This window comes from Pseudorasbora parva, chromosome 25, assembly GCF_024679245.1.
Source record: "Pseudorasbora parva isolate DD20220531a chromosome 25, ASM2467924v1, whole genome shotgun sequence".
NCBI lineage: Eukaryota > Metazoa > Chordata > Actinopteri > Cypriniformes > Gobionidae > Pseudorasbora > Pseudorasbora parva.
In genome coordinates, this window is record NC_090196.1 from 1203351 (window position 1) to 1228995 (window position 25645).

Below are 25645 nucleotides of genomic sequence, written 5' to 3' on the forward strand. Positions count from 1 at the left end.
ACAGCGCTGTTTCCTCTCTCCTAAAAGCAGCCTGATGATTTCCTTGTTCTATGAAGTCCCTCCTTCAGAAACACGTAACGAGTTCTGATTGGGCCAGCGCTTCCCGTGTTGTGATTGGACAGCAGCTTAGCGCACTTTGCCCGGAAAGGTCCCGTCTCTTACCATAACGGGGAGTTGCCAGCGCTGAATGCGCGCTCTTCTCCACGCGGGAGAGCAACGAGACCACGCCCCCTATTTTGCATGTTCTTGTGGGCGGAGCTTTAGTCAACAAACGGTTCTAGTGCCGTCATCACAGCAGGAAGTGCAGCGGTGTAGACCAAACCGGCCGCTCGCTGTAGGCTTTGAAAGGAAACTTCTGTAAATAAAATATCTCGCTGGGCATTGAACTTTGAGCTTTATAATTTTACAGGTATTATTTATGCTCTAACAGCAACATTACACACTAACTAAAGTTTGAAAGATGGAATCGCGAAGAACGGGACCTTTAAGTTTCCTTAAACAAATCATGGATGCGGTTGATCCTGGTCTGGGATCAGTAATCAGTGTCTGCTTTAAACATGCTGTGGTAACCGGGGCTCATTTCTGAATCAAACGTACAGTAGAAAACGGTGTGTACGGCCGTTTCCAAGCAAAACTTGACATTTATCTATATGGATGTGAGCAGTGGCTACGATCAAATCTCACGTCAGGTCTCAGCTCGTGTACTTCGATTTTTTTGAGAACGTTTTTGTGTTAGCGTGAACTTGCGTGCAGCATTGAAAATATGGTGGAGAATTGAAATGAGCACATTTTTAAAATTTAGATTATTTTACATGTGCAAAAAGCATGTGGATTTTACAAATATTTAACCAATAAAAGCATTTAAAAGGGGTTTTGACTAAACTTTGTAACTCCATTGGCTCCTCAAACTGTCAGTCAAACCTCATAACTCCGCCCACCTCCATTCAGATGTGCCGCACACATCTCTGCTGGTTTGCAATGCAAGGGTAAATAAATAACTGATGTTCGAGTAAGTACAGCATTTTCTTTACTCAAGAAACACTTCATAATGCTTTTTGTATTTGAAGAGCGATAATAGTCTAGTTGAAGTAAATATTCCGTTTTAAATATCCTGTGAATAGCACTTTTTCTTTTGTGTTACTTTCTGATTTTGATCATAAGATTTCAACAACAAGAAAACTGAGTAGCCATATAGGTACAATAAACTTTATATTCTGTAAGATAATGAAAATATAATGCGATGCGGCTTTATATTTTATACGCGGCTGTGCCAGTGACAGACAAAATATATCTGTCATTTGCCGGTAATGCATTGATTTTCATAAAATGTATTCAGAGATTTCTCTGAATTCCCACAATCGTTTTACAGTATTATGTATGGTAGAATGTGAAAGCCCTTAATTCTCTGTAATCTTGATTTAAGAAATGTGATTTTTTTAATTGTTTGAGAATGCTTGTGATATGCGGCACAAAGTAATGATCCATGACCCATCTCTGCTTGCAAAGACTGACTTATACACCCAATAATGATAAGCTCACCTATTCCCAATTCATCTGCTAACTGGGATATTCAGCTTTTCACTTTTATTTTGCCTCTGTCTCAAGGGTTTTGGCATGTGTACCAGCAATCAAAATGTGTTTTTATTTACAAAATACTCTTAAGAGTGTCAGTGAAAACTTTGAAAACCTTTTTATGTACTTTTGTGAGTTAAAAAAAGGTTAAAGAGAATCTTAATTTATAAAATTTTACAAAATGCCCCAACTTCTCTGGTTTTGTGGTGGTAAACTGAATTTTATTGTCAATGGGTTGCAGTTATTTTGAATCAGCTTATCTAGACACAAAAACATGGGGACAGAACATCCACCTTTTAAAAATAAGATCTGAAGAAGAATCACGGAAGTGAGTGCTATATATACAGAGAAACACAGGCCCTAAACGACATTATTAACGGCACATGAGGGCTAATCAAACACCATGGCAACAGATTAGCATTACCAAAGCAAACACAGGGAACTGATCTGAGATCACTTTATTAACGAAATGCTGGAAAGTATTTACAAGAATATTCTTTCATCACTGCTTAAAAGAGAAAAAGAAGAAAAACATGTAAACGTTTGAAACGAACACTACTTAAGGTTATAAGGGTTTTAGAATTTGCAGGACTCTATAACTTATTTCCACTCATTTCCACGTTTTTAAAATGACATCTTCCTATTTTTAAACAGGACATTTAAATAATTAAGTAACTCATAATTATTTCCTATTGATTTTATTCTTATTATTCCAAGCATATGAGGTTTTTCCAGCAGAGAATCATTCGACTGACCACGTGAGGAGTGTTCCCAGGTGCACAGGATCACAAAACTCGCTCCTCCACCGTGAATAAATCACCATCCAAATACACAAGTTTTATCAGAGGAGGCTGCACATTTATTTTTACGGACGTCCACATGAATAACAATTACTGTCTCAATAGGAATAAAGTCTAACTGACGCAAAATTCACACAGGGTATGTTTACTCAATATGAAACAGACGACAACGTTCAGTCATGAGAAAATGACTAAAAAGGCTGTATGATGCATGCCAGGCCAGTAGTTAGCGATGTCACTTTGTCAAGAAACACTCCGTGAACACATACCATACACATGCGTGTGATGTCACCATTTTCACGAAATCACGTTTTTGTTGTTTACAAGGCGTCGCTTTCAAATGCTTCTGTTTTCAGGCATTCAAAATGCTGTTGTCATGTAAATGAACGACCAAAACGCATACAATTTTTTCAGTTTATTAGGTTTTGCATTTGCATAAATACTCTAGTCTATAACCTGTAAAAGTTTTTTTGTTGTTGAATGAATGCCCTGTTTTTCCTGTTCATCCCAAACTATAAAACTATGAATGTAAAACCAAATGTGTCTTGCTGTACATTAATGACGATTTGGGACAAATACAATGTAATTTAACCCTTTAAGTCCTAGAGGCATTTTAGAGAATATCTTGTAATCAATGCAATGGATTATGTTTTGAAGGCATGTTAATCGTGAGAACCTGCCGTAAATATATTGATGTGTAATTTTCCACAATCTGAGCATGTTTCATGAAGTTACGAGTGAAAACGTGACATTAATGCTACAACCATATATTATTTACATATGGGTCGTGCGGAGCTTCACATACTTTTTGTTGCTCACGTTTAGTCAAAGCCCAACATAATTATGCTTGTTGTATTCTACTCCATGAGCCCTTACAAATGACATAGCTATCTAAGTTGTGTGATGTTTTTGACACATTGCAATACATGTATTTCATAAATTAAATACATAAATTATTTATCAGCCAATAATATTCATTGTAAATAGGGCTGGGCGATATGACGAAATATATCGTCTGGACGATAGAAAATGTCTATCGTTTTATATTAGGCTCTATCGCTTACGCCACGATAAGGCGTTTACGGCAGAATTTTACGTCAATATGCACCTCACGCCACGGCATGCCCATGCACGCTGCAATACATAAACAAACATGGAGGAAGACGGTAGTAGACGCGGTTCAGACCAGGGTAATACTCAGAGTAATTACGCCAGAGTGGTGGCATAGCGCTCAAAACAAACTTCAGACACAGACGCTGCAGCGGGCTTTTACGCGTGGCACACCATATAGCCATATATTGGAATATTTTAATGACAGGTGTAGGGATGGCGAAAACTAAACATTTTCTTGACTGACCACTGAGCCTCATTAGCCGGTTGAAACCGGTTAACCGATTAGTTTAAAATATGCTGCGCTATTTGAAATAACAGCCGCGAGCCGCGTTCCTCTCTCTCTCTCTCTCTCTCTCTCTCTCTCTCTCTCTCTCTCTCTCTCTCTCTCTCTCTCTCACTCACACACACACACACACACACACACACACACACACACACAGTCCTAGCGCTGCCGCCTCCCTTCCACTCACGTCACTTTTTTTTAATCCCCCACAGCGCGAAACACGAGTCCAGCAAAGCGCAAACGCGCCGCCGAGGAGCTTGTTTGTAATCTGAGGACAATGGCTCCTTAGTTTCGAAATGGTTTGGGCAAGGTGATCGTTTGTCCAGCGTTAGAAGCTCATTTGAAACATTGCCGCGGCTCATTTAAGAAAATGACAGCTCCGAAGAGACGCCGCTTTAGTTCGAGGTAGTGCTAACAATAATAAAGAAAGACGATCAACACCTTATGTGTTTCCACTGAAATGTAGATGTAATATATTTCCAAATGTAAGCCCATCTTAAGCGAAATGCAAGCTTCATACTGTCGTCTGCTCTGGCTCTAACCTCGAGTGTTAGCCTGTTTACTTTCTGCAAACCTTGTGAGTGTGCAAACCCAAACGCTGCGACCTCGCGCCAAATGTTTTAATGGTTTATTAAGTACAAACAGGCGAGTTATGAAAAATTGAGTGCGAGGGATATGTTCACTTCACACAAAAATATTTTGGAATGAGACGGCTAACTGTGGTAGCGTTTAGTCCACTGTATAATAGCCTAATTTAGAGATCACTGTTTTTCTTTTTTTTAACCGACAACTTTGATCGGTTAACGTTGATACGGTCAACCATCGGTCAAACGGTCATCGGTTAACATCCCTAGGCAGGTGTTAACTTTACCAGCAGTCTTGCTTGAAAAAAAGGTTCTAAATAAAATCATAATGTAGTCCATACTACCTTTATTTGTTTTGTATATCATTTCAAACTTCATTTCCACATTGCAATTTTGTATAGACTATTCATAAACTGAATTAACAGAAAAATTGCTATATCGTTATGTATATCGTTATCGGGATATCAAATGAGCTATATCGGGATATGAAATTTTGGCCATATCGGCCAGCCCTAATTGTAAAGTCCAGACTCTAATCTTTCAAATGACACCTATTTTGTGTTATAATCAAGGCAGTAGTTCTAAAAAAAATGATGATTATTAATTTTTAATAGCTAGGTGGTTCCTGCGGAGGATGCTCCGGTTTAGAGGGACGACTCAGCACTCGTTAAAATGGTTAGTTGAGCTTTTAAACTTTAAAATTATAATTTTATTCCAAGTAATGTTTGTATAGTAATTTGATCAGGTTTTTTGAGGGGGGAGGTGTACCACCGACAGTACACTTTGGGGTTAAAGGGTTAATATAAAAATATAGCTGCAAGCAGTGACGATGGGCCCAAGTTGTAGCGCCACCGCCACCCCGGTGGCTTTTGGAAACTTGTGCATGGCGAACGATGTGCATTTAAAGCGTGTAAATGTAAGGACATAACAGAGAGCACATGCAAATAAACTGTGCTATAAGTGTCTCAATTCATTCTTGGTAAATCCTCCTCTCAAATAGGAGTGTCACACTAGTTTTCTGACCATTTTATTATCTCCCATAAATATGTTATTTCCCATAACATATATATTTTCTTAAAAACACTTTTAATTGAATGATTTCTTGGTAGAATATAAACAGAACATATATATAACATATAAATAAAGTCTTCAATAATCAAAGTTCATGTTTGAGACAAAAGCTGTCTTGTTTTTCTCTAGAATGGAGAGGTAATGTTTTCCTGGCTCTCAAACACTGGAACACTGACATGACTTTTTTTCCTTGCAGCAGGCGCGTAAATAACTCCTGCCAGATTTCTTGAATGTGTCAAATTTATGTGAGCGTTGCAGTCACTACGACTCCACAGTGACTGTGTTGTAGATCAACAGTGAGGAGATCAAGACAACACCAGTCAAGGACTGTTGGGGCGATCCAGGCACGGACGATTCTCAAGCCTCTAATATTTGATGTAACGAGTGGAATAATATTAACACTGTCATGTGCGGCGCAGGTCAGAAATAGGCACGTGCGGACTGTGGTTCCAATTGCCAAGAATATTTTAACTCAGTTTGGTACCTACTGAGAGTCAACTGCTTTCAAATGATCCAAACCTATTCAAATGGCTTATATTTTATTTATATGTTCTTTTAATTTATTGAGACCTCTACACGTCTGTGTAGCCTATGGTATGATTTCTGCACATTTGTTCAAAACAGCATCCACACATGATGTGAGCAGAAGTTTTGTACTGTTTACACGACGGATGCACATTCTCATCTTTTTTTTTTCCTGTTAATTATTACCATGTTGGGCTGTGTGTCTAATTTTATAAAATGCATCAGCTCAGAATGCCTAATGTTGATTTGATTGCTTGTCACATGAGAAAGTCAATTTTTTTTGTATACCTGATTTAGATTTAACGCGAGTATGGTTCGGGTCATGGCCGGATATGGGATTAAGGCCATTTCTCAATATGCCGAACCTTGTGTTCTTGGTATTGAGAAACAGCCTAAATTAGTCCTGCCGTCTGATAACGGTCTGGTGTTCTGTTAAATACTGCGCATGTTGGGCAGGTGCAGGTTTACCCAGTTTGATCATTGGATGCCCTTTTCGCTAAATACTTATTCACCTGTTCCTCGTCTCAGTACAATTTCATTTACATTTATGAGTTTGGCAGACGCGACATACATTGCATTCAAGGTACACATTTTACACCTTTTGTCAGTTTTTGCTTGAATCGAACCCATGATTGCCACACGCTATTGTTTGAGCTACAGGAAAGCCTATCACCTAGTTATCACCCATTAATCACCCTATCGCTCATTAATCACCTAGCCTTGTGTATTTATGTTCTCTGCGCCTTCTGAAAATCACGTTAATATTACATTGATTGGTGCATTGCCTGTGGTTTCTCTTCGTGTGTCTATATTATTAATTCAATCTTCCATTGGATTCTCTAAAAAAGCAACCCACTGACAGCCATCTCCACTCAGATTTTGCTTCTGGAAGATGATTTATCTTCTCAGGAAGGCAGTCTATCTGCACGTGTATATTTTCTCTTTTCCTATTCTCTGGTTTATGATCATCATGTTCAGCGACCCACATCAAGTGGATTATCACTCTTCAGGGTGAACAATGCCCTTCTGTAGGTTTGCTTCTACTTGTCTTCGCTTTATTAGGAGTGAAGACACACATGATAAGTGTGTTAAGTGTTTGGGTGATCAGCACACTCGGGCCACTCTTAATATTGTATCATACTGTCTGGACTATGGGAATTTCAGGATGAAAGTACTGTGTCCTTGGCTTCAGCTGTTGGAACATGAAGCTCTGATAAGCGAGCCTACAGATTTCTCTTGCTCTCTTCCAATCTCATCTGGCTGCCTCTGACTTCACCACTGTAACTGTTGGATATCTGATGTTAATTGTATCCAAAGTTCGTTGGAAATGTAGAAACAGCGTCGGCTCAGATCCGGGTCACATCTGGTACATGTAGATTCCATGCGTACCAGATGTGAGCCGGATCTGGACTATGTAATTCAAATGGTGATTGATCAACCATGTTATCTTTACCTCACTTATTTTCCATGTAACTTTACCTTCAGAGTATGAGAGTCAGGCTGTAACTTGGGTGTTTACGGCCCTGTAATTATGACAGGTGCTGCTCCCGTTGTTCACATAGGGCCCCTTGTGTTAGACCAGACCATGGGTCAGATATCCCCTGCTGTTGTGTCCTTCCAGGGCTCCGTTCCAGATGGTCAGCCTCCAGTAGAGGCACATAAATAGATCTCATGGGCCTAGCCCAGTTTAGAAAATTGGAGATTTACAGGCTTTATCCGTGAGCTCCTCCTGTATGTATTTGGCTCCTGAGTGGTCAATGTTGCTCAAGTTGTTGAAAAACCCTGCAAATTCTTCTCCTCCAACCTTTGCGTCACAGAAGAGTCAGAAATTTCAAATTTTTTGCCAATTGGTCATTTGTTTTGGTGCTCATCACAAAGGTTTCGTGGCAACCAAGCAAATAATGTTTTAGAGGTTCCTCTAAGGCTTTGGCTCGAGTGTCTTCAGAAGATGTTTTGACTGAGTAAGGAACGAGAAGTTGTGTAGATTGCCATACTCCTCTGACTGGAGGCTTTTCAAGCACATCTTTTTGAGGCATCTGAGACCCAATGCCTCGGTGTGCAGTAACATCAATCAATACACTGTCATGACTTTATACAGCCTTCAGACAATCTTCACACCTGAGCGTCATAGCGTCCATAACTTCAGCTTCTGACCAGGGCCGTCGGCAGGGATTTAAAATTTGAGGTAACTAGGTGGAGCTCTGTTTATATTGTAAACGTAATTTCGTGAGGAGTATGCCCATCTAATCTTCCAGTTAATACCATGGTATAAAACCGGCATCTTACTTCTTCCCATTGTTAATTATTTCTGCTTCCCTCCTCCCCTTCTCCTCCTTTTGCACAATTTTGCCTATTATAGGGGGCAATAGAAGCTTGAGTAGAATATCCTCTCTGAACCCCTCTACAGCAAACAGCAAACCAAATCTGTTTACCACTTTTCACTAAGATTATATGGGCACATGAACACGTGAAATAATATATATGGCAATTAACTCAGAACATTTATTACATACACCTCGGAAAAGGGACATCATAGGTGGCTACGGCCAAGCTTCTGACAGTGTCAGTTACATACGTAACTGAGACATTATATTGTGTCATGATCACATTTTTCACAGGGATCCATTCTGCACATATTGTTCTAATCTTAGGAAATGGTTAGGGTTGGGTTTAGAGATAGGAGTGGGTTGTTTTTAAAGTTATTGACATTATTCACTTTTACAGCTGTAAATGCATACAAATGTTTATGTTTTAGATGCTGTCAATAAGCCCATATTGTACATTTCTACATTTGTCTAAACTTACAAATATGTATGTTTTTTTTTTATAGCCAATTGGTTGTTAATTTGCGTTATACACGGATGCTGGTGTGGTTCTGTAAGAGCTTTACGCACCCAGTGCAGGCACAATGAAAGACGGGATAATCATTAGGATTGTAAACTGTCCTTCGCTCTGAAAACATGAGGTTTCCTGGCAGTGAAGTCTTGTCTGAGCATGTCAGAGGCTGCTATGTTCCATAAGGCTGTCAAAGAGAATTCATTTATGACATAATGTTTCAAACCTTTTAAGAAAAAGAAACCTCATTAAAAATGAATTTGGTGCAAAACAAGCTGCTGTTACCTTGCATTGTGCGATTGATTACAAAGAGCCGCTCTTGTCACTGCTGTGAGTGTTTATGAGTGTTTCTCTGTAATCAAGTCACTAGAAAGATATGTGCGAGACAAGTCAATTGTTTCCTCATGGTTTTGGTGTGTGTGTGTGTGTGTGTGTGTATGGGTTCTCTTCTCACCTCAGATCAATGGTATAAGGCCGGTCCACTTTTAGCGTCCACTCGCAGCGGGCATTATTTGGGTAACTCTCCAGCACCAGGTGACCCTGCCTCTTATGAATCGTTCCACCACATGCTATAAAAGGAAAAACAGTCAGTAAAATTGATGTAAAATGTACACAATAAAAGCAAAATATCACACTTTGTGCGCTTTCCAAGTATTAAAACACTACATGTTTAAAACCTTTGCCCTGATTAGTCAGCCGCCCCAGTCATGTTGATCAACACAATGACCTGCATCAAACTACAGGGTTCAGAAAGCAGTCAGAAGGCTGTGGTTGTAGAATGGCGTTAAAATGAAGTTAACCACTGATTCTTCAACTCCTCATGACCATGTAATGATGTTTTGTCCCGTTATAGTGAAAACTGCATAAACAGTGTTGACACAGTAATAAACTCTTCCTGGACCTTTGTTTAAGGGCGAGTCAAAGTATCCAGCAGACGGCATCAAGCAAATGTAGACACAGCTACAGTACAGAAACAATGGCAGGACTACAAGCGAGGTTTTTGAGGCACATGTTTTCTGTTGGAGAGATTTATTCCCAGTGGGGACATTTGTCGAGTTTTGTCAAATCAATGTGTTACTTCTGTCAGAATTGGTTTGACGCTTGTTTTTCGGCAGCTGAACATGTTCAGTCTGTGTTTGTTGAGTCGTGGAATGTCTGAGAAGTGACATTAATCTGGTGATTGGCAGCGTTAGTCGGCTTCTGTCGGGCCGGTGTGAATTAGCCTTAAAGCTTCCTCAAGCATGTCACATCTCAGCCAAAGAGTGTGAACGTGAGCAAAGATATTTAGCATAAGGACGCATATCTGGGTAAGCGGGTCAATTATTGATTCAGGAAAAACTTCATCATAATGTTTAAGTAAGGGCTAATGTCCACCCAGCCGGTTGTTATCTCAGAATAAACCCCTTCAGAGTGATCCGGACCCCGAGGCGAAGCGGAGCGTCACTCTGAAGGGGTTTATTCTGCGATAACAACCGGCTGGGTGGACTTTATCCCGCTTATTACACGACTACTAGTCTCAAATAAATTAGACACTAAATATTGTCTTGAGATTAAATATTTTATTAGCTCTTACGCAAAGCTTCCGCAAAGAAAAACAGTTCCAGACTGCTTTAAGCCTTTATCTATCGCTGCTAAATGTTGAGAATGAATGCTGAAAGGGTTAGTTCAGCCAAAAATGAAACCAAGCCTATGATTTACTCACCCTCAAGTCATTATAGGTGTTTATGACATTCTTCTGTCAGACAAATACAATCAGAGTTATATTTAAAAAGTCCAGGCTAACTTTAATCCCAGCAGTAGTTGGAGCTGTTTCTGAAGTCCATTATAAACGCAGCTGTCCGTCAAATAACGTGCTCCACGCGACTCCGATGGGTTAATAGAGCCTTCTGATTCCAATCGATGCGTTTGTGTAAGAAAAATATCCATATTTAAAACTTTATAAAGGAAACCCGCCTTGAAGTCTTCCATTGTAACCCACGGCTGTTTAAGCCACAAGATGGCGCCAGCGTTAAGCACAGAAGTAGAACCGGTCAAGATAACTCGTAGTACCCGGATGAGCGGTGTGTGTTATCTGGGAATAACATACCGCTGGAATGCGCGATTGACCAATCAGAATCTAGTATTTCACAGAGCCGTGTAATAAATCTGTGTAAATCAGATGGATTATCACAAAACTATAAGATAAAAATTCTCATAGCCAATGATATACCTCAACTTCAGTGATATGATTTGTTTTGATTCAGATAACCAAATTATAAGCAATAGCACAAATAAATACAATAAAACAGACAAAAAGGAAATAATCACTGCTTATCAGGTCTAAGAAGTTTTCAGACACAGAAATTTAAAAAGTAATCAAGTGTATAATAACACTGCATAGTATAAATTAAATATATAGATTTATAATATAAAAGTTATTAGTGAAGAACAGTGAGAGATTTTCTCTTCGTCTTTTGTTGTTTGATTAATGACACAGACCGTAGCAGGTTTATTAGGCTGCTGTCACTTTAAGAGTAAATGCGCTGACCCATGAATATACCGATACACATGCGTTGTCTTCCGAGTCCAGGGGAGTTTTAATGAGAATGCACACAATAAAGCCGGTAATGCATAGACGGACACTGCGTAAAGATGTGGAGAGTGTCAAAATAAAGGAGTCTCTTACATCTCTTTACATGTTGCACCGATACATCACATCGTTAGTTATTTAATCGCTATATCAATCCATATCAGTTACACCCCTAGTAATACAAGCATTCACAACTCATCTTTAGACAAGCAAGCAAAGACTGAGCATTTCACAGTCATGTTCCAGAGAAAGAAATTCCCAGATGAACTGTAAATATATCATTACTCTGAGTGATGAACTTACTTAAACAGTCTCCGCCGGACCATCCTGGGCGACACTCTGCGCAGTACTGCCCTTTGACAAAGAAATCGTCCCTCGGGCTCCATGTGCCGTTGTTACAACGCTTGCAGTTCTCAAATATGCTGCAGCCTGCGGTGGAAAAAGCAAAAGCCCAAGAATCAGAAAGAGGCATTGAAGATTGGGTTTGGTTCTGATGAACTGGCGAAGAAGATGCAGAGAGCTTTGGTGTCATCTACTATCTATACCACTATTCTTCATTTGGGAGATGGCCAGTAATATTAACAGAACACTGTGTTGTAGCTGTGGTGGGGCGTCCTTTAATACACTTCATGCTGGAATAGTAGGGTTAGGGTACTGAGATTTTATTAGGTTGTATTGAACTAGAATTATTCTTCAAATAAGCATTTTCTGTGGCTACATCTCCAATATTGCAAAGTTTTTGAAGGAATAGTTCACCCAAAAATGAAAATTACCTTATGATTCGCCCTCAAGCCATCCCAGGTGTGTATGACATTCTTCTTTCAGACGAACACAGAGTTATACTGAAAAATGTCCTGGATCTTCCAACGGTTATAATGGCAGTGAATGGCAGTCCAAAAACGTGCATCCATTCATTATAAAAGTGCATCTCATATAACTCTGACTGTAACTCGTCTGAAAGAAGAAAGTAATATATGCCTAGGATGACTTGAGGTAAAACATGGGCTAATTTTCCTTTTTGGGTGAACTTTCCCATTAACTGAACTCGTCATAATAAATGATGAGATTGTCTTATATGAATGAAACATCCATTTGGCCAGGATATATCTGAATACTGCTTCCACACATTAGGAGCATCCCTATGATATCCACTGATACAGTCTGAGAGCTTAAATCCACTTTTTTTTTTTTTTTTTTTTTTACTGTAAACAGCAGTTCAGGCATTTTTTTTAGATTACAAAGATCTGGCTGTTCGCATATACAGACATTTTTTAAGACCAGACCATTCAATTTTCCTGTTGCTGTAAAATTCTTTATAGACATCACACAGTCAAGAATGTGACAAACATGATTGCTCAGGAAAAAAACGAAATATTTTAACCATTAAATCCAACTGAAGGTATGCACTGACTTTTCTTTGTGCTTCCAGAGAAAAATCATAAAACAGGATGGCGTGAAGGAATGTTTACAGCATTTATGGGATTTATTTTTCTGAAAATAGAGAATCAACTGAAGCTATTTAGAGTGAAAAAATCAAGACATGCATCACAAGAAGAGAAAAGTGAGAAATATAAGCAAGCATGTTTGCGTGTTGTCTGCTCACCGGGATGTATGATGCAGGGATCGCATTCATTCGCAGCGTTTCGACAGCAGGGCACTGCGTAACCCACCGGATAGCCCTGAAGAGGACATTTACAGCGGATAACATCATACTCGCAGCATCCTCTGCACATCACACTCCACTCGGGACCAGGACAGTAGTTGTACAGGAACCTGTAATCTAACGAGCAATGCACAATATCGAAGGCAGTACACACTGAGGACACACACTGTGTTCATCAAAGGACACCCTTTAAGATAACTTTACACATTAGTTAATGCAATAGTTACCATGAACTAACAATTAACAACACTTATACACAACGAACAGCACTTTATTAAAGTTACCTTAAAGCAATAAAGCGTTTTATGAACTTCATTGTAAAGTGGAAACCATTTGAACATCAATTAATGTGTTTCTAATGTTCGTGGGCTCTTTCTAACATTACTTTTATTAGAGCATTTATTATGTACTTTTGTTAAACTAACTGTAAAGTTTGACCTGTTTTGATACCCCTTGATGCTGTAACATTTTTCACTCTCTTAGTTTGTGGGGTGTTTTATATATGCAGGGTACCAGACAGGATTTCTGCCATTAGTTTGAGTTTGAGGTCATTTTAAAGTCTCAAAATAAAGAAAACACACAAAGATCTTGTGTAGTCTACACATTCGTCTTACAAACAAAACCCGCAACTTAATGAGATGAGGACTTTACATAACTGAAATAAATGCACTAATACCAATAATTACTATGAATAAATAATAATAATAAAAAATAAAACATTCAACACAACAGGACTCAGATATGGAATTACATTTGTAAATGGTTACAGAGAAAAGCTGGGCATCGTACACTAAATGGTAAGATGGTAAATGGACTGCATTTATATAGCACTTTTAACAGACCCATGGCCATCCAAAGCGCTTTACATGTTGCCTCACATTCACCCATTCTCTCTCATTCATACACCGACGGTGGGGCTGAGGATCATGAACTTCTAGACTTTAAAATCAATGCTTGCAGACACATTGCAAGTAAAACAAACACAGGAGATGAGATGACCCACAGTAGTGGAAGATACGAGCTGAGTGTGTTTGGAGACGGTCTGGGGTGGGTAGACATGGTCAGTATGAACTCAACAGATTACAACAGGAGTTAGAGGTCAATAGTTTTATATATGTCGTTACATCGATAACCTATTATCAGTTACATTTAATGTATATCATTATCAATCATTCACAGCTATCGCTGTTTTAATCCGGCTTTTTAACCTGGACGTGTGTTAATGTCGAGCCCTGGATAATGATGAATATTAACATAATAATGAATAAATCAGGATTTACCTCAGAGTGTGGTTCACTAACTCTCTCAAGACAAAGCTAACAGTACAGTACTTACTGAAGCAATTTTTCCTTAATGGTGGAGCTCCACTTTGTATTCTTCAGTGATTTTCCCGTGTTTATAATGATTTCTGCTTCTTTTTTAACTGGGAGTGACACGAGCTGCATTAAACCCACTGTGTGGATATTGAAACTGCTGCAAACAATTACTAAACAATTGGCAGATTCTGAGTTTTCTAATACAATTATTTTTAGCGCATGGCTTGCGGGAGGTCCATCTAGCGGTAACATCCCAGTATCTCATCATGATCACTCATCAAGCACCAAGCTTGCGATCCATGATCTGGATTGTAAGTCATCCCCCTTTTTTCTTGATCTATGTGACTTTGCACCCTTGATTTTTCATTGTCTGGTCAGCATATTATGTACAGTTGTCATTAGCAATGCATTATACATTATATATTATATACACACATTTTCTCTGCCTGGGTGGAAAAATATAGTCGGATGGTAAAATTGAAAAAATCTGTGAAAGTTGCAGACTGGCTCAGATATATGTCAACTATTGCCGACTTACCCAGATTGCAAATCGGGGCAACAATCTGACCAAAAAGTGTGTACTGTATTCCAGCCTTTAGGCATTGGTACAAGGACGGAAGAGATGCAGAGAAGCCAGGAGCCCAACCAATGGCTGCCAGCGGCAGTGATGGAGACCTAGGCAGAGCCGAGGAGACAAAGACCCAGGATGACACTACTGGACTAGAGGGCCAAAGGGGAACCACTGGCTTACGGGGCTGAGGTGGAGACGGAGGCTTGACAGACTGGGGCTGAGCCAGTGGGACTGAGGACAATGCTGGAGCCAGAGGGAAGGAGGAGGATCCAGGGAGCTGGGCAGAACCAGAGGAGGAAGGCTTGATGGGACCAGTGAAAGCAGGGCAGAGGAGCTTGAAGGCATAGTCAGCGGAGGAGGGACTGGGTGGAACCAGTGGTGAAGAAGGAGCCTTGGGACTGGGCGAAACCAGCAGCAACAGAAGAGTTAGGAAATCGAATAGGACCAACGGAATCGAAAAGTCCAGTAGTCCAAAATTAACCTCTGAAGGCAGAGGATTTATGAGAAACCCATGCCATCTGGATCCACTGAAAGTCCTATAGATATGGACATGGATGCCAGCTCTCACACATGGTCAGATTCAGCTCTGGCTTCAGGCCATTGGCCGGCATAGGCACTGGCTCTAGGATCAGAGCGGATGTGAGGAGGTGTGAAGAAGCACTAGGGAGGAGTTCTGGGGAGGGTGGGGTCACTGGACAGAGGATCGATGATGACAGGATGGGGGACATGGTCTGGGGCAATCGCAGCTGAGCACAAAGTTCATGTATTGTGCCAAAGTGCAGGTGGAGCTACCGCTGGCAGCTGTCGGAATAGGTGGTCACCCAGGCCAGGTGTAGTAGTCATCCAGGGCATGGTCATCTTGGGCAAAGGAGAGGAGAATGTCTTCAAGGAGTGAATGGAAAATCCTGCTGGGCTCATTTTGGTTTTGTCTGGCCTTCTCTCAGGGTTTACACAGAACTGAGAGAGAGCAGGACTATTGCAGCAAAAGTAAGTTTATTGAACCAAGAGCAGGATTAACACAAGGAAGTTGAGTAATGACTTTGATGACAGACAGTGAAGTGAACAATATAACTGGAGGCTTATCTGTCAGAAGCACAAAGGAAAAAGACAAAGAGACAAGAAGATGACTTGATACTGAAGATAAAACTTTGCCAATCTTTCTCACGAGGTAAATATCCAGTTAAGTGAGTCCATTACTCTCGACAAGGCCAGACAAAGACTCTGTGCTGAGTTTTTATAGCATGGTGATTGAAGTTCTGGCGAGGGACTGGTGTGTGTGTGTGTGTGTGTGTGTGTGTGTGTGTGTGTGTGTGTGTGTGTGTGTGTGTGTGTGTGTGTGTGTGAAGGAGTCAGCGAGGATCATGGGAAATATAGTCTGTGACAGTAATCAGCTGTTGATGTTGATTTATTTCATGACTATATAATCACACTTATTAATGTCTTCTCTTTGTATGTACAATTTCGGCGTTTGTCTGTGCAAAACTGGCTACAATGATGGCTTGGTAGTCTTCCCATTATGTATTTAAGATTTGGCTCAGAAAATTTTAACATGAGAGTTTGTATGGTTTTCGTAATTGTTGTTGGTTGATAGTTTTGTCAATGTGTTACAACTGTTAAATAGTGCCAATAAATGTTTTGCCATTTTTGGTTTGCAATAAAGTCCCTTAAATATGCTCTTTTATTTAAAATAATGATAGTAAATAGCCTGCAAACATTATAAACGCATCAGGTAATTGACTTCCATAGTATTTTTTTTCCTACTGTGGAGGTCAAAGGCTACTTTCTGGTAACTGCCTGGTTACCAACATTCTTCAAAATATCGTTTTTTTTTTTGTGTGTGTTCAACAGAAGAAAGAAACTCATAGAGGTTTGGAAAGAAATGAGGGTGAGTAAATGATGACATCATTTTTATTTTTGGGTGAACTTTTCTTTAACTATTTAAAGCATATTCGATTACATTCTTTTGGGCCTTATGCCCATGATCTGCATTCATCATGAGCTGCTCTTTCTTTGTATGCTTGCTAGCACATGAAGGATATGTGTGTTTAGACGCATCATATAAAGTAACGTTTTTGTTTGGATAGGGTTGGACTTGTTCAGTGTCATATTTTGTTTTATACATTCAGAGAGTGAGACCCTTATTGAATCTGTGATATACAGGTGAGTGACAATCTATATCCTCAGCACAAAGAACCCAAAATCTTCCTTCTTTCCTAGTTGGTAGGTTACCAAATATTTATGGAGACCCTCCCTAATGTGGAGGCATCAGGCAGGGGTGCACAACTGGAGGGCCCCTGTCTTCAACCCTAATTAAACGCACCTGCTCCAGCTCATCAAGTCCTTCAGGCTTATTTGGCGGAATCCCAAATGGCACACTTCTATATACTTTCGGTCTTGTGGGCTTACAATGGCTGCCGCGTGCATATATCCGTTAAGTCCACGAGGCCGTAGGGTGTCCCATTCATCTTTTTGGTTTCATTATGCACCCTCGATGCGCACTTTAGCTGAGCCTGCAAGTTTGCGAGCTATGCAGAGGACTTTCCCTGGCAGTCAAAGCGGCATTATGTCACAAAAGTGCGGACTCAGAGGAAGACCGTGAGGGTTTAAGGGTGCCGTTTGGGATCCAGCTTTCAAACACAATAGGGATGTGTTTTGGAGCAGGGTTGGCCATAAACTCGGCAGGGATGTGGCCCTCCAGGAGCTGAGTTTGACACCCCTGCCAACTCTGACTAGAGCTAGTGCGGACCTTTATTTTCCCTGGTTGATATTGATTTGAAGCAGAATATCTGATGTGTTAAGCTGTCACTTCTGTGGTGCAAATAATTCAGAAGCACGCATTAGTTTAGCAAAGCACAAATCATCAACAAAAGGTGTTTGTAATGTAAACACTTAACAACAAGATTGAATGTCTTTCTTGTTTACCATACTTTAGGTAACTTTATAGAATTTACAGTATTTGCTTTATATCAGGGATTGTAAATCCTGCTTCTGGAGGGCTGCCATCCTGCAGAGCTCAGCTCCAACCCTAATAAAACACAATTATAACCAGCCATTCGAGGCATTCAGGACTGAAAAATAATGTTGGAGCAGGACTGGAACCAAAATTTTGCAGAAGGGTTTGGGACCAGGAGAAACCTCCAGGCTGGCCACTCCGGTCAGATATGATGTCAGATTGCATGTTCAGTTATGAGCTTTGTCTCTTCTAGACACTGTGGTATTTTTCCATGGTAACAGCTGTTTGTTTTGTTATGGTCGATTTATTCTCCTCTTGAGAACCAGTACATTAGTGTAAAGACACACAACTTTGCCAAATGTGCTTGCGTATTTCCATGCAAAGGGATGTCTCAGGAGGGATGTCTCAGGAATTCTTTGGAAGTCTTTTAGAGATTAGAAGATAATGAAATAACAGTTAATATTTCATATTTAAAGGTAGTTTCTTGAGGTGCTTTGGTGCTGAGATGATTTCCAATAATTTCTTCACCAATAAAACAAGTTAGTGTTGCTCTAGTGGGATGAAAAACATCGCTCAGCTGACTACATTCTGTCACAACACTCAACCCCACCAAAAACTTTCTGAACAACAACATTTTTGTGGGTTTACATACAAACTGTAACACCCACACAGACAAGGGAAAAAAACAACAACACAAAGTCCAGGATTAGGTTAGCCTGCATGCTTGAGTAAATTCAAAGTACACTTTTATACACAGAAGACACGGAAGAGAGAAAATATCCCAGCGCTCTGATCTAATCAGCCGATGACCTCATCATGTTTGTGTGTGTTTGCTCACTTCAGAAAAACAGGGAACAGTAGTGTGGGAGGCGTCTGTAACTGTTTCAGTGTGTTAGCAAAAAGCCCTCTGGAGATTTAGAGCTTAGGATGTTCAGTATATCTCATGGAGAGGACTATGTTAAATGCTCCTATTATAGCTATACGTTTCAAAGCATTGATCTATTGAATTGTTGTGCCGACAGTCTAGCTGAAGTAGGTCTAATATCCAGTTAAGTTTCAAGCTATAGGGCCCTATCTTACACCTGGCTCAATGTGGCGTGAGGCACGACAACTTTAATCCCGACGCAGTTCTCATTTTTACGTTGTTTAAATAGTAATTGCACAACCCGCATATGTTCACACATGGGCGTCTGATCTAAAAACCAGGTGTGTTCAGGCGCATTGTTGGCGCCTGTGTTCATTTTGACAGCAAGTTTGATTTTGTTTTAGTCATAGTCTTTTGATTAAAATTCCATCTAGTTTTAGTCATATTTTATTCACCCATCCATCCATCCTTCATCTTCCGCTTATCCAGTGTCAGGATGCGTGGTCAACAGACGCCCAGACTTCCCTCTCCCTAGACACTTCCTCCAACGCTTCCGGGGAAACACAGAGGCGTTCCCAAGCCAGCCGGGAGACATAATTCCTCCAGCGTGTCCTAGGTCTTCTCCTCCCCGGGAAGGCGTCCAGGAGGCATCCGAAAGCGATGCCCAAGCCTCCTTAGCTGGCTCCTCTCGATGTGGAGGAGCAACAGCTCGACTCTGAACTCCTCCCGAGTGACAAGCTTCTCAAGAGAGTGTCCTGCCACCCTGCGGAGACTCGGCCGCCAGTGACCCGGAATCTTGTCCTTTTGGTCATGACCCACAGCTCATGACCATAGGTGAGATTATGAGCTCAGCTCCTTCTTCACCACGACAGACCGGTGCATCGACCACAGTACTGCAGAAGCTGCACTGATCCGTCTGTCAGTCTCCCGTTAGTCACCTATTTTAGTCACCTGAAATGTTCTTAGTTGTAGTCTAGTTTTCGTCTACTAAATCTACAGTAGTTCTAATAAGTTTAGTTAAATTGTAATACATTAATTGAGCATTTAAGCATTACATAACTGACTGTTACTGAATACTTGTCCAAACTAACATTTTGACATTATTGGGTTTTTGACCGTTCAGGTGCAAAAATACACGAAAGAGCTTAAACCACTGTTGTTGTTGTTTTTTTTTTATAAAGATATATAAAGATCTTTTTCAGAACTGTTTTTTATTTAGTCATTGTATCTTTCCGTCAGTGAAAAAAGGTTGTTGTCGAAAATTTTGACCAAAATGATTTGTCAACGACATTATCACAGGTTGGAGCGTTGCTATTGTGAGGAACTGAAAACCACTGACCAACACAAACCTGCTCTAAAGTCAAGGGTGCAGTATTTCTATGTTATTTAAAGGGTGTGTTAGTAATGTGAGCCTATAAACTGTGTACAACATGTGTACACTCTGATTATTACATACACAGGGACTCACAGCAGCACACACACATTTTTTCCCATCGTTAAACTACCAAAAGTGCACTTGCGCCGTGTGCTTCAGACCATAAGCTCAGATCATTAAAATAGGGCCTGTTATGTTACCAATGTTCATTTACGCATACCTTCAAAAGTAATAAATTCAGTTCCCTCACTGCAAAAAAATGTTTTCTTCATTACTCCATATTTCCTACATAAAAATGATTGGATTGTTTTTGGGGTAGTACTTGCAGAGAAACTTTCTGAATATGTCCCAGAAGTTGCCCTTTCCCTTTTGCCTAGGTTTTCCTAAAGCACTGGTTCTCAAGCCTGTTCCTGGAGCTCAGTCAAACCCCCTTCAGATCTCTCCTAATGAGCTGATGACCTGATGACCTGAATCAGATGCGTTTGATTAGGGAGATACTTAATGTGCAGTGCTGAGAAACCCTGTCCTAAAGATCTGTGCCGTGATCTGCGCAGTGTAATGAAGTAGAGATAGTGGGGAATTATCCCTGATTGAGTTTAACAATGTGACTGCAGCTTCTTTTGCTATCAATGTTTCTTGACATGTAAGTGTGTTTGCATTTGCGGTTGAATATTCCACAGGCCTGAACGATTTAGCAGCCGCGGAACAAAGAGACTCCTCTGGTCCTCAGCCCGGCTCTCGCTCCGAATAACCACCACTAAAGCTCTGTATACTTTCACCCACGCATACAGAAAACCACAGCGCAGTGTGAGTCTGTGTTGCCTAACCAGCCTCTGAGGAGATGTTTTGTGCAAATCTGCCTCTCTGTAACTGTCCGGTGTGTTCCTGAGGTGAGGCATAACCTTTAATTGAACTACTTGTTTTCAAAGTCTAAGGATGTGAATGTGAAATGACATTTGATTATTTCCCTGGACTTCTCCAAAGGGTGATGAGCTCAGGAAGAAAGGCAATGATCTGAGCCATAAACAGTCTCAGTGTGAAGAGCATCTTGGGGTCTGTAAGATTAATGCAGGAAACTTCCTGGCCTCAGTTCACTGTTGCTGACACACATTTTTAGTAGATTCATAGATGTGAAGCCACATACAGAACAAGATTAAACCTATTCCATCCAAAGATTTCATTAATAAGAGTTGACAAATAACCTTTAAACGTGCCTTTTGCCCAGTACTCATACCTTGACAATGAGTTTTTCACATTTACATTCCATTAAATCAGATGAGTTTCCTCACAAAGAGCATTACAGTAATGCTAAACAACAGATCATTTGAACATAACAGGGTTTTGTTTGGTAATGCTTTTCAGTCAAGGACAGACTGTCTTTTTATAGAGAGAGAGAGAGAGAGAGAGAGAGAGAGAGAGAGAGAGAGAGAGAGAGAGAGAGAGACGGATAGAAAGGAACAGTTTGACTCTCAGACAACAAAGGAGTGTGACTCTCTTTGACTCTTTAAAAGCAATGAGATCAGACGTACCATAGGGCCAGGCCGCCCCCTGGGCCAGCAGGAGGAAGAGGATGAGGAGGGTGAAGCTGCGATAGTGACGGTCCTGCAGCGCTCCAGATGAACACATGCTGCCGTCTCAAGCTCTGTTTACTCTCTGAGCTCAGCGGCTTTCACATCACCTCTCCTCTGTACTGCCCTCCCTCCTGACTCACACTTTCCCCCTCTCTCTCTCTCTCTCTCTCTCTCTCTCTCTCTCTCTCTCTCTCTCTCTCTCTCTCTCTCTCTCTCTCTCTCTCTCGCCCTGCATACTCCTCCTTCTCTCTGTCCCAAACCTCTTGCATTCTTCGGCACCTTTTCTTTCTCTCTTTAAATCTGCTATACTCAAAACTGAAAGCTTCTAAGTCGTGTATCTGTGTCTCTTGTTCTGTTGTTTGTTTTTTTTCTTCCTCTGTTACTCCCCTCCCTCAGTTTCAGGTTTCAGAGTCCAGCTCCGCAAGAGCCTCCACTAACCATCAGCGCGCAATCACACACACACACACACACACACACACACACACACACACACACACACACACACACACACACACACACACACACACACACACACACACACACACACACTCACACACACACACAAATTATATTCTATTCCATGCTACAAAAATGAATTAAGAATGTTTAGATGTGTTTATAATACATTTATTTGCCCAGAAAAAATTGTGAAGAAAAGAAAGTGTGTTTTGTGCATAAAACTATTTACCAGTGAGTTATAATTGTGTATTTTATGTATCTTGTTTTTAATATGTTTAGATATTTAAGTAAATTTATTTTTTTGTATTGTGTTGTATTGTATATTGTATTCTAGTCTTTTGAATTCTGGGTAACGGTCACAGACTCACAACAGCAGATTTCTGACCATCGGCATCACCACATCAAGGTCAATCGACTCTGGACATTATTAACCCTTACACATCCTTATGGACATTGGACATTCAGTTTAGTTCTTTTGATAATTGTGCCTGTGTTAATGCTAACTGCATACTTTTTGGCACAGGTGTGTCTTTTTATTGGGAAAAAATTTCACTATTTTTTACTATTTCTGCCCCATTTCCTTTAATAAATCTATTTTACAGTAGGTACACGAAACAGTTCCTCTCAGGACCTCAAGGATAAAAATATCCCCAGGGACATTTAACTATAAAATAATGCGGTCTGTGTTAATAGGCTTTTGTGTGTGCGAGTAATATTTAAGACAGAAAAACTCTACTGTACTGCAAATCACAAATCTAAACACTTTGCGCGTCAGTGGAGCTTTGCTGGCATCCAATGGGGAAATATGGAACACAACTTACTTCGATTTCTGGCTGTGATTTTCTAGCAGGTTTAGAGTTCAACATGTTTCATAAAATATTTATTTAATATTTAGTAATTTTCATAAATCATATTCTTAAACTTAAACCTTTATAACATCAAGTGTCTTTAACATGAGACCAGACTTAAAATATGTGCTCCTAAGCTTCACATTTTTATGACATGTATGTTTTGGACATGGACATTTTTGTCCTATGTGTAACTTTTTAAAATTAATTTTCAAAATGTAATGGCTCTATTCGTGTCATGGCTACATGAACAACTCTAGATGTATATTAGTTTTCAGAAATTCCACTCTCCATTGTAAATTATTCCTTAGATTAATTTAAATAATGTGGTCTTCATTGCATCTCACTTGGAGAATATGCAGCAATAATATTCAGTGCACTCCACAAGATATAGTAAATATGTGAGTTTGTTCAGTTAACGTGCCGCTTTGGTTTACAGTAGATATTATTATTATTATTATTATATTATTGTAGCTCTCTGTACCGAGGTGTCTGATATGACTGTAAAATGTGTCAAACACTGTGATGGTGAGCAAACACATGACACAGGATGACTCAATGATACTTTAATGAGCACGGAGAGTAGAATCAGGAAAATTCATTGTGGATAAATACACTAATCGCATTATGCATGAATACGAATACATGAGGAAACAAAGGAACCAAACGAGAAACAGGTGAATGTAACCAGCAAGTAGGCATGTGCCGATATCAATTTTTCATGTTGCGATTAATTGATGACGTTTTATCACGATATACGATATTATCACGATATTTAAATAAGTTGCAAAAAAAAGTGTTGCCATAGCATAACAGCTTTAAGAACTATTTTTGTAAGAACAAAAATAACTGAATGTTTAAATACAATAATGCACCAAAAATATATACAGCTCTGGAAAAAAAAATGAAGAGACCCCTCTTGAGAAATCAATGTTAAGTGGTCTCTTGATTTTTTCCAGAGCTGTAAAAGTAAAATTTTCAAACAGATTAAAGTGCAAAAGAATTAGGCTATAAAGAACAACAGGTAGGCTAACAAATTACAATAAGGTCTCATTATTTAATGCATTAACTAAGATTGAGCAACAGCTACATTTGGTACAGAAAGTATAATGTTTTTGGTAAAGTTAGTTAAGAAATACTGATCATTGTTAGTTTTATCTTAGGTCCATTAAAAAAGTTATTTTGATTTTAATGTTATTAAACAGTAACTGAGAAATTAACATTACTTAGAATGACTAATTCTTTATAAGTATTTTTCATTGTCAGTTTGGTAATAATGAATTAACATGTTAACTAATGAAGTCATATGTCTCAAAGTTTTACTGAACAATAACAAATAATCAGAACAGTTCTAATTATTATTAGGGCATGTTGTAGTCCAGATTAAAACATAAAAATGTTTAAATTTGAAAATCAATAGGCTATTATGTCTTTAAGTATTAAGTATTTGGTGCTGTGATGAACAACATTGAGATTAAAAAAACGAATGGCTGTTTTAAAAACTACACATGTTGTTTGTTTGCTGGTTTCCGGGGTAACCGGCTGCATTCTGCAGTTCATCAGCGCCCTCTGCTGTCACTGAGCGGCACTTCAGCAGCGCGTCTCCTTTACCGGTTCATCAGCGCCCTCTGCTGTCACTGAGCGGCACTTCAGCAGCGCGTCTCCTTCACCGGTTCATCAGCGCCCTCTGCTGTCACTGAGCGGCACTTCAGCAGCGCGTCTCCTTCACCGGTTCATCAGCGCCCTCTGCTGTCACTGAGCGGCACTTCAGCAGCGCGTCTCCTTCACCGGTTCATCAGCGCCCTCTGCTGTCACTGAGCGGCACTTCAGCAGCGCGTCTCCTTCACCGGTTCATCAGCGCCCTCTGCTGTCACTGAGCGGCACTTCAGCAGCGCGTCTCCTTCACCGGTTCATCAGCGCCCTCTGCTGTCACTGAGCGGCCCTTCAGCAGCGCGTCTCCTTCACCGGTTCATCAGCGCCCTCTGCTGTCACTGAGCGGCACTTCAGCAGCGCGTCTCCTTCACCGGTTCATCAGCGCCCTCTGCTGTCACTGAGCGGCACTTCAGCAGCGCGTCTCCTTCACCGGTTCATCAGCGCCCTCTGCTGTCACTGAGCGGCACTTTAGCAGCGTGTCTCCTTCACCGGTTCATCAGCGCCCTCTGCTGTCACTGAGCGGCACTTCAGCAGCGCGTCTCCTTCACCAGTTCATCAGCGCCCTCTGCTGTCACTGAGCGGCACTTCAGCAGCACGTCTCCTTCACCGGTTCATCAGCGCCCTCTGCTGTCACTGAGCGGCACTTCAGCAGCGCGTCTCCTTCACCGGTTCATCAGCGCCCTCTGCTGTCACTGAGCGGCACTTCAGCAGCGCGTCTCCTTCACCGGTTCATCAGCGCCCTCTGCTGTCACTGAGCGGCACTTCAGCAGCGTGTCTCCTTCACCGGTTCATCAGCGCCCTCTGCTGTCACTGAGCGGCACTTCAGCAGCGCGTCTCCTTCACCGGTTCATCAGCGCCCTCTGCTGTCACTGAGCGGCCCTTCAGCAGCGCGTCTCCTTCACCGGTTCATCAGCGCCCTCTGCTGTCACTGAGCGGCACTTCAGCAGCGCGTCTCCTTCACCGGTTCATCAGCGCCCTCTGCTGTCACTGAGCGGCACTTCAGCAGCGCGTCTCCTTCA

The 25645-nt window shown here is 40.7% G+C and overlaps 1 protein-coding gene across 2 annotated transcripts in view; it reads right to left on the reverse strand.

Moving 5' to 3' along the window:
* pamr1b (peptidase domain containing associated with muscle regeneration 1b) overlaps positions 1-21772 on the reverse strand; it is a 42188-nt gene extending 20416 nt beyond the window's left edge. For both annotated transcript variants that reach the window (XM_067436818.1, XM_067436817.1), the window contains exons 1-4: positions 21625-21772; positions 12956-13132; positions 11656-11781; positions 9238-9352 (exon numbers count right to left, since the gene is read on the reverse strand). In XM_067436818.1, coding sequence (XP_067292919.1) covers positions 9238-9352; positions 11656-11781; positions 12956-13132; positions 21625-21721 — 515 coding nt within the window. In that variant the 5' untranslated portion in view covers positions 21722-21772. The remainder of the gene's footprint in view (positions 1-9237; positions 9353-11655; positions 11782-12955; positions 13133-21624) is intronic.
* Positions 21773-25645: the final 3873 nt, after the last annotated feature.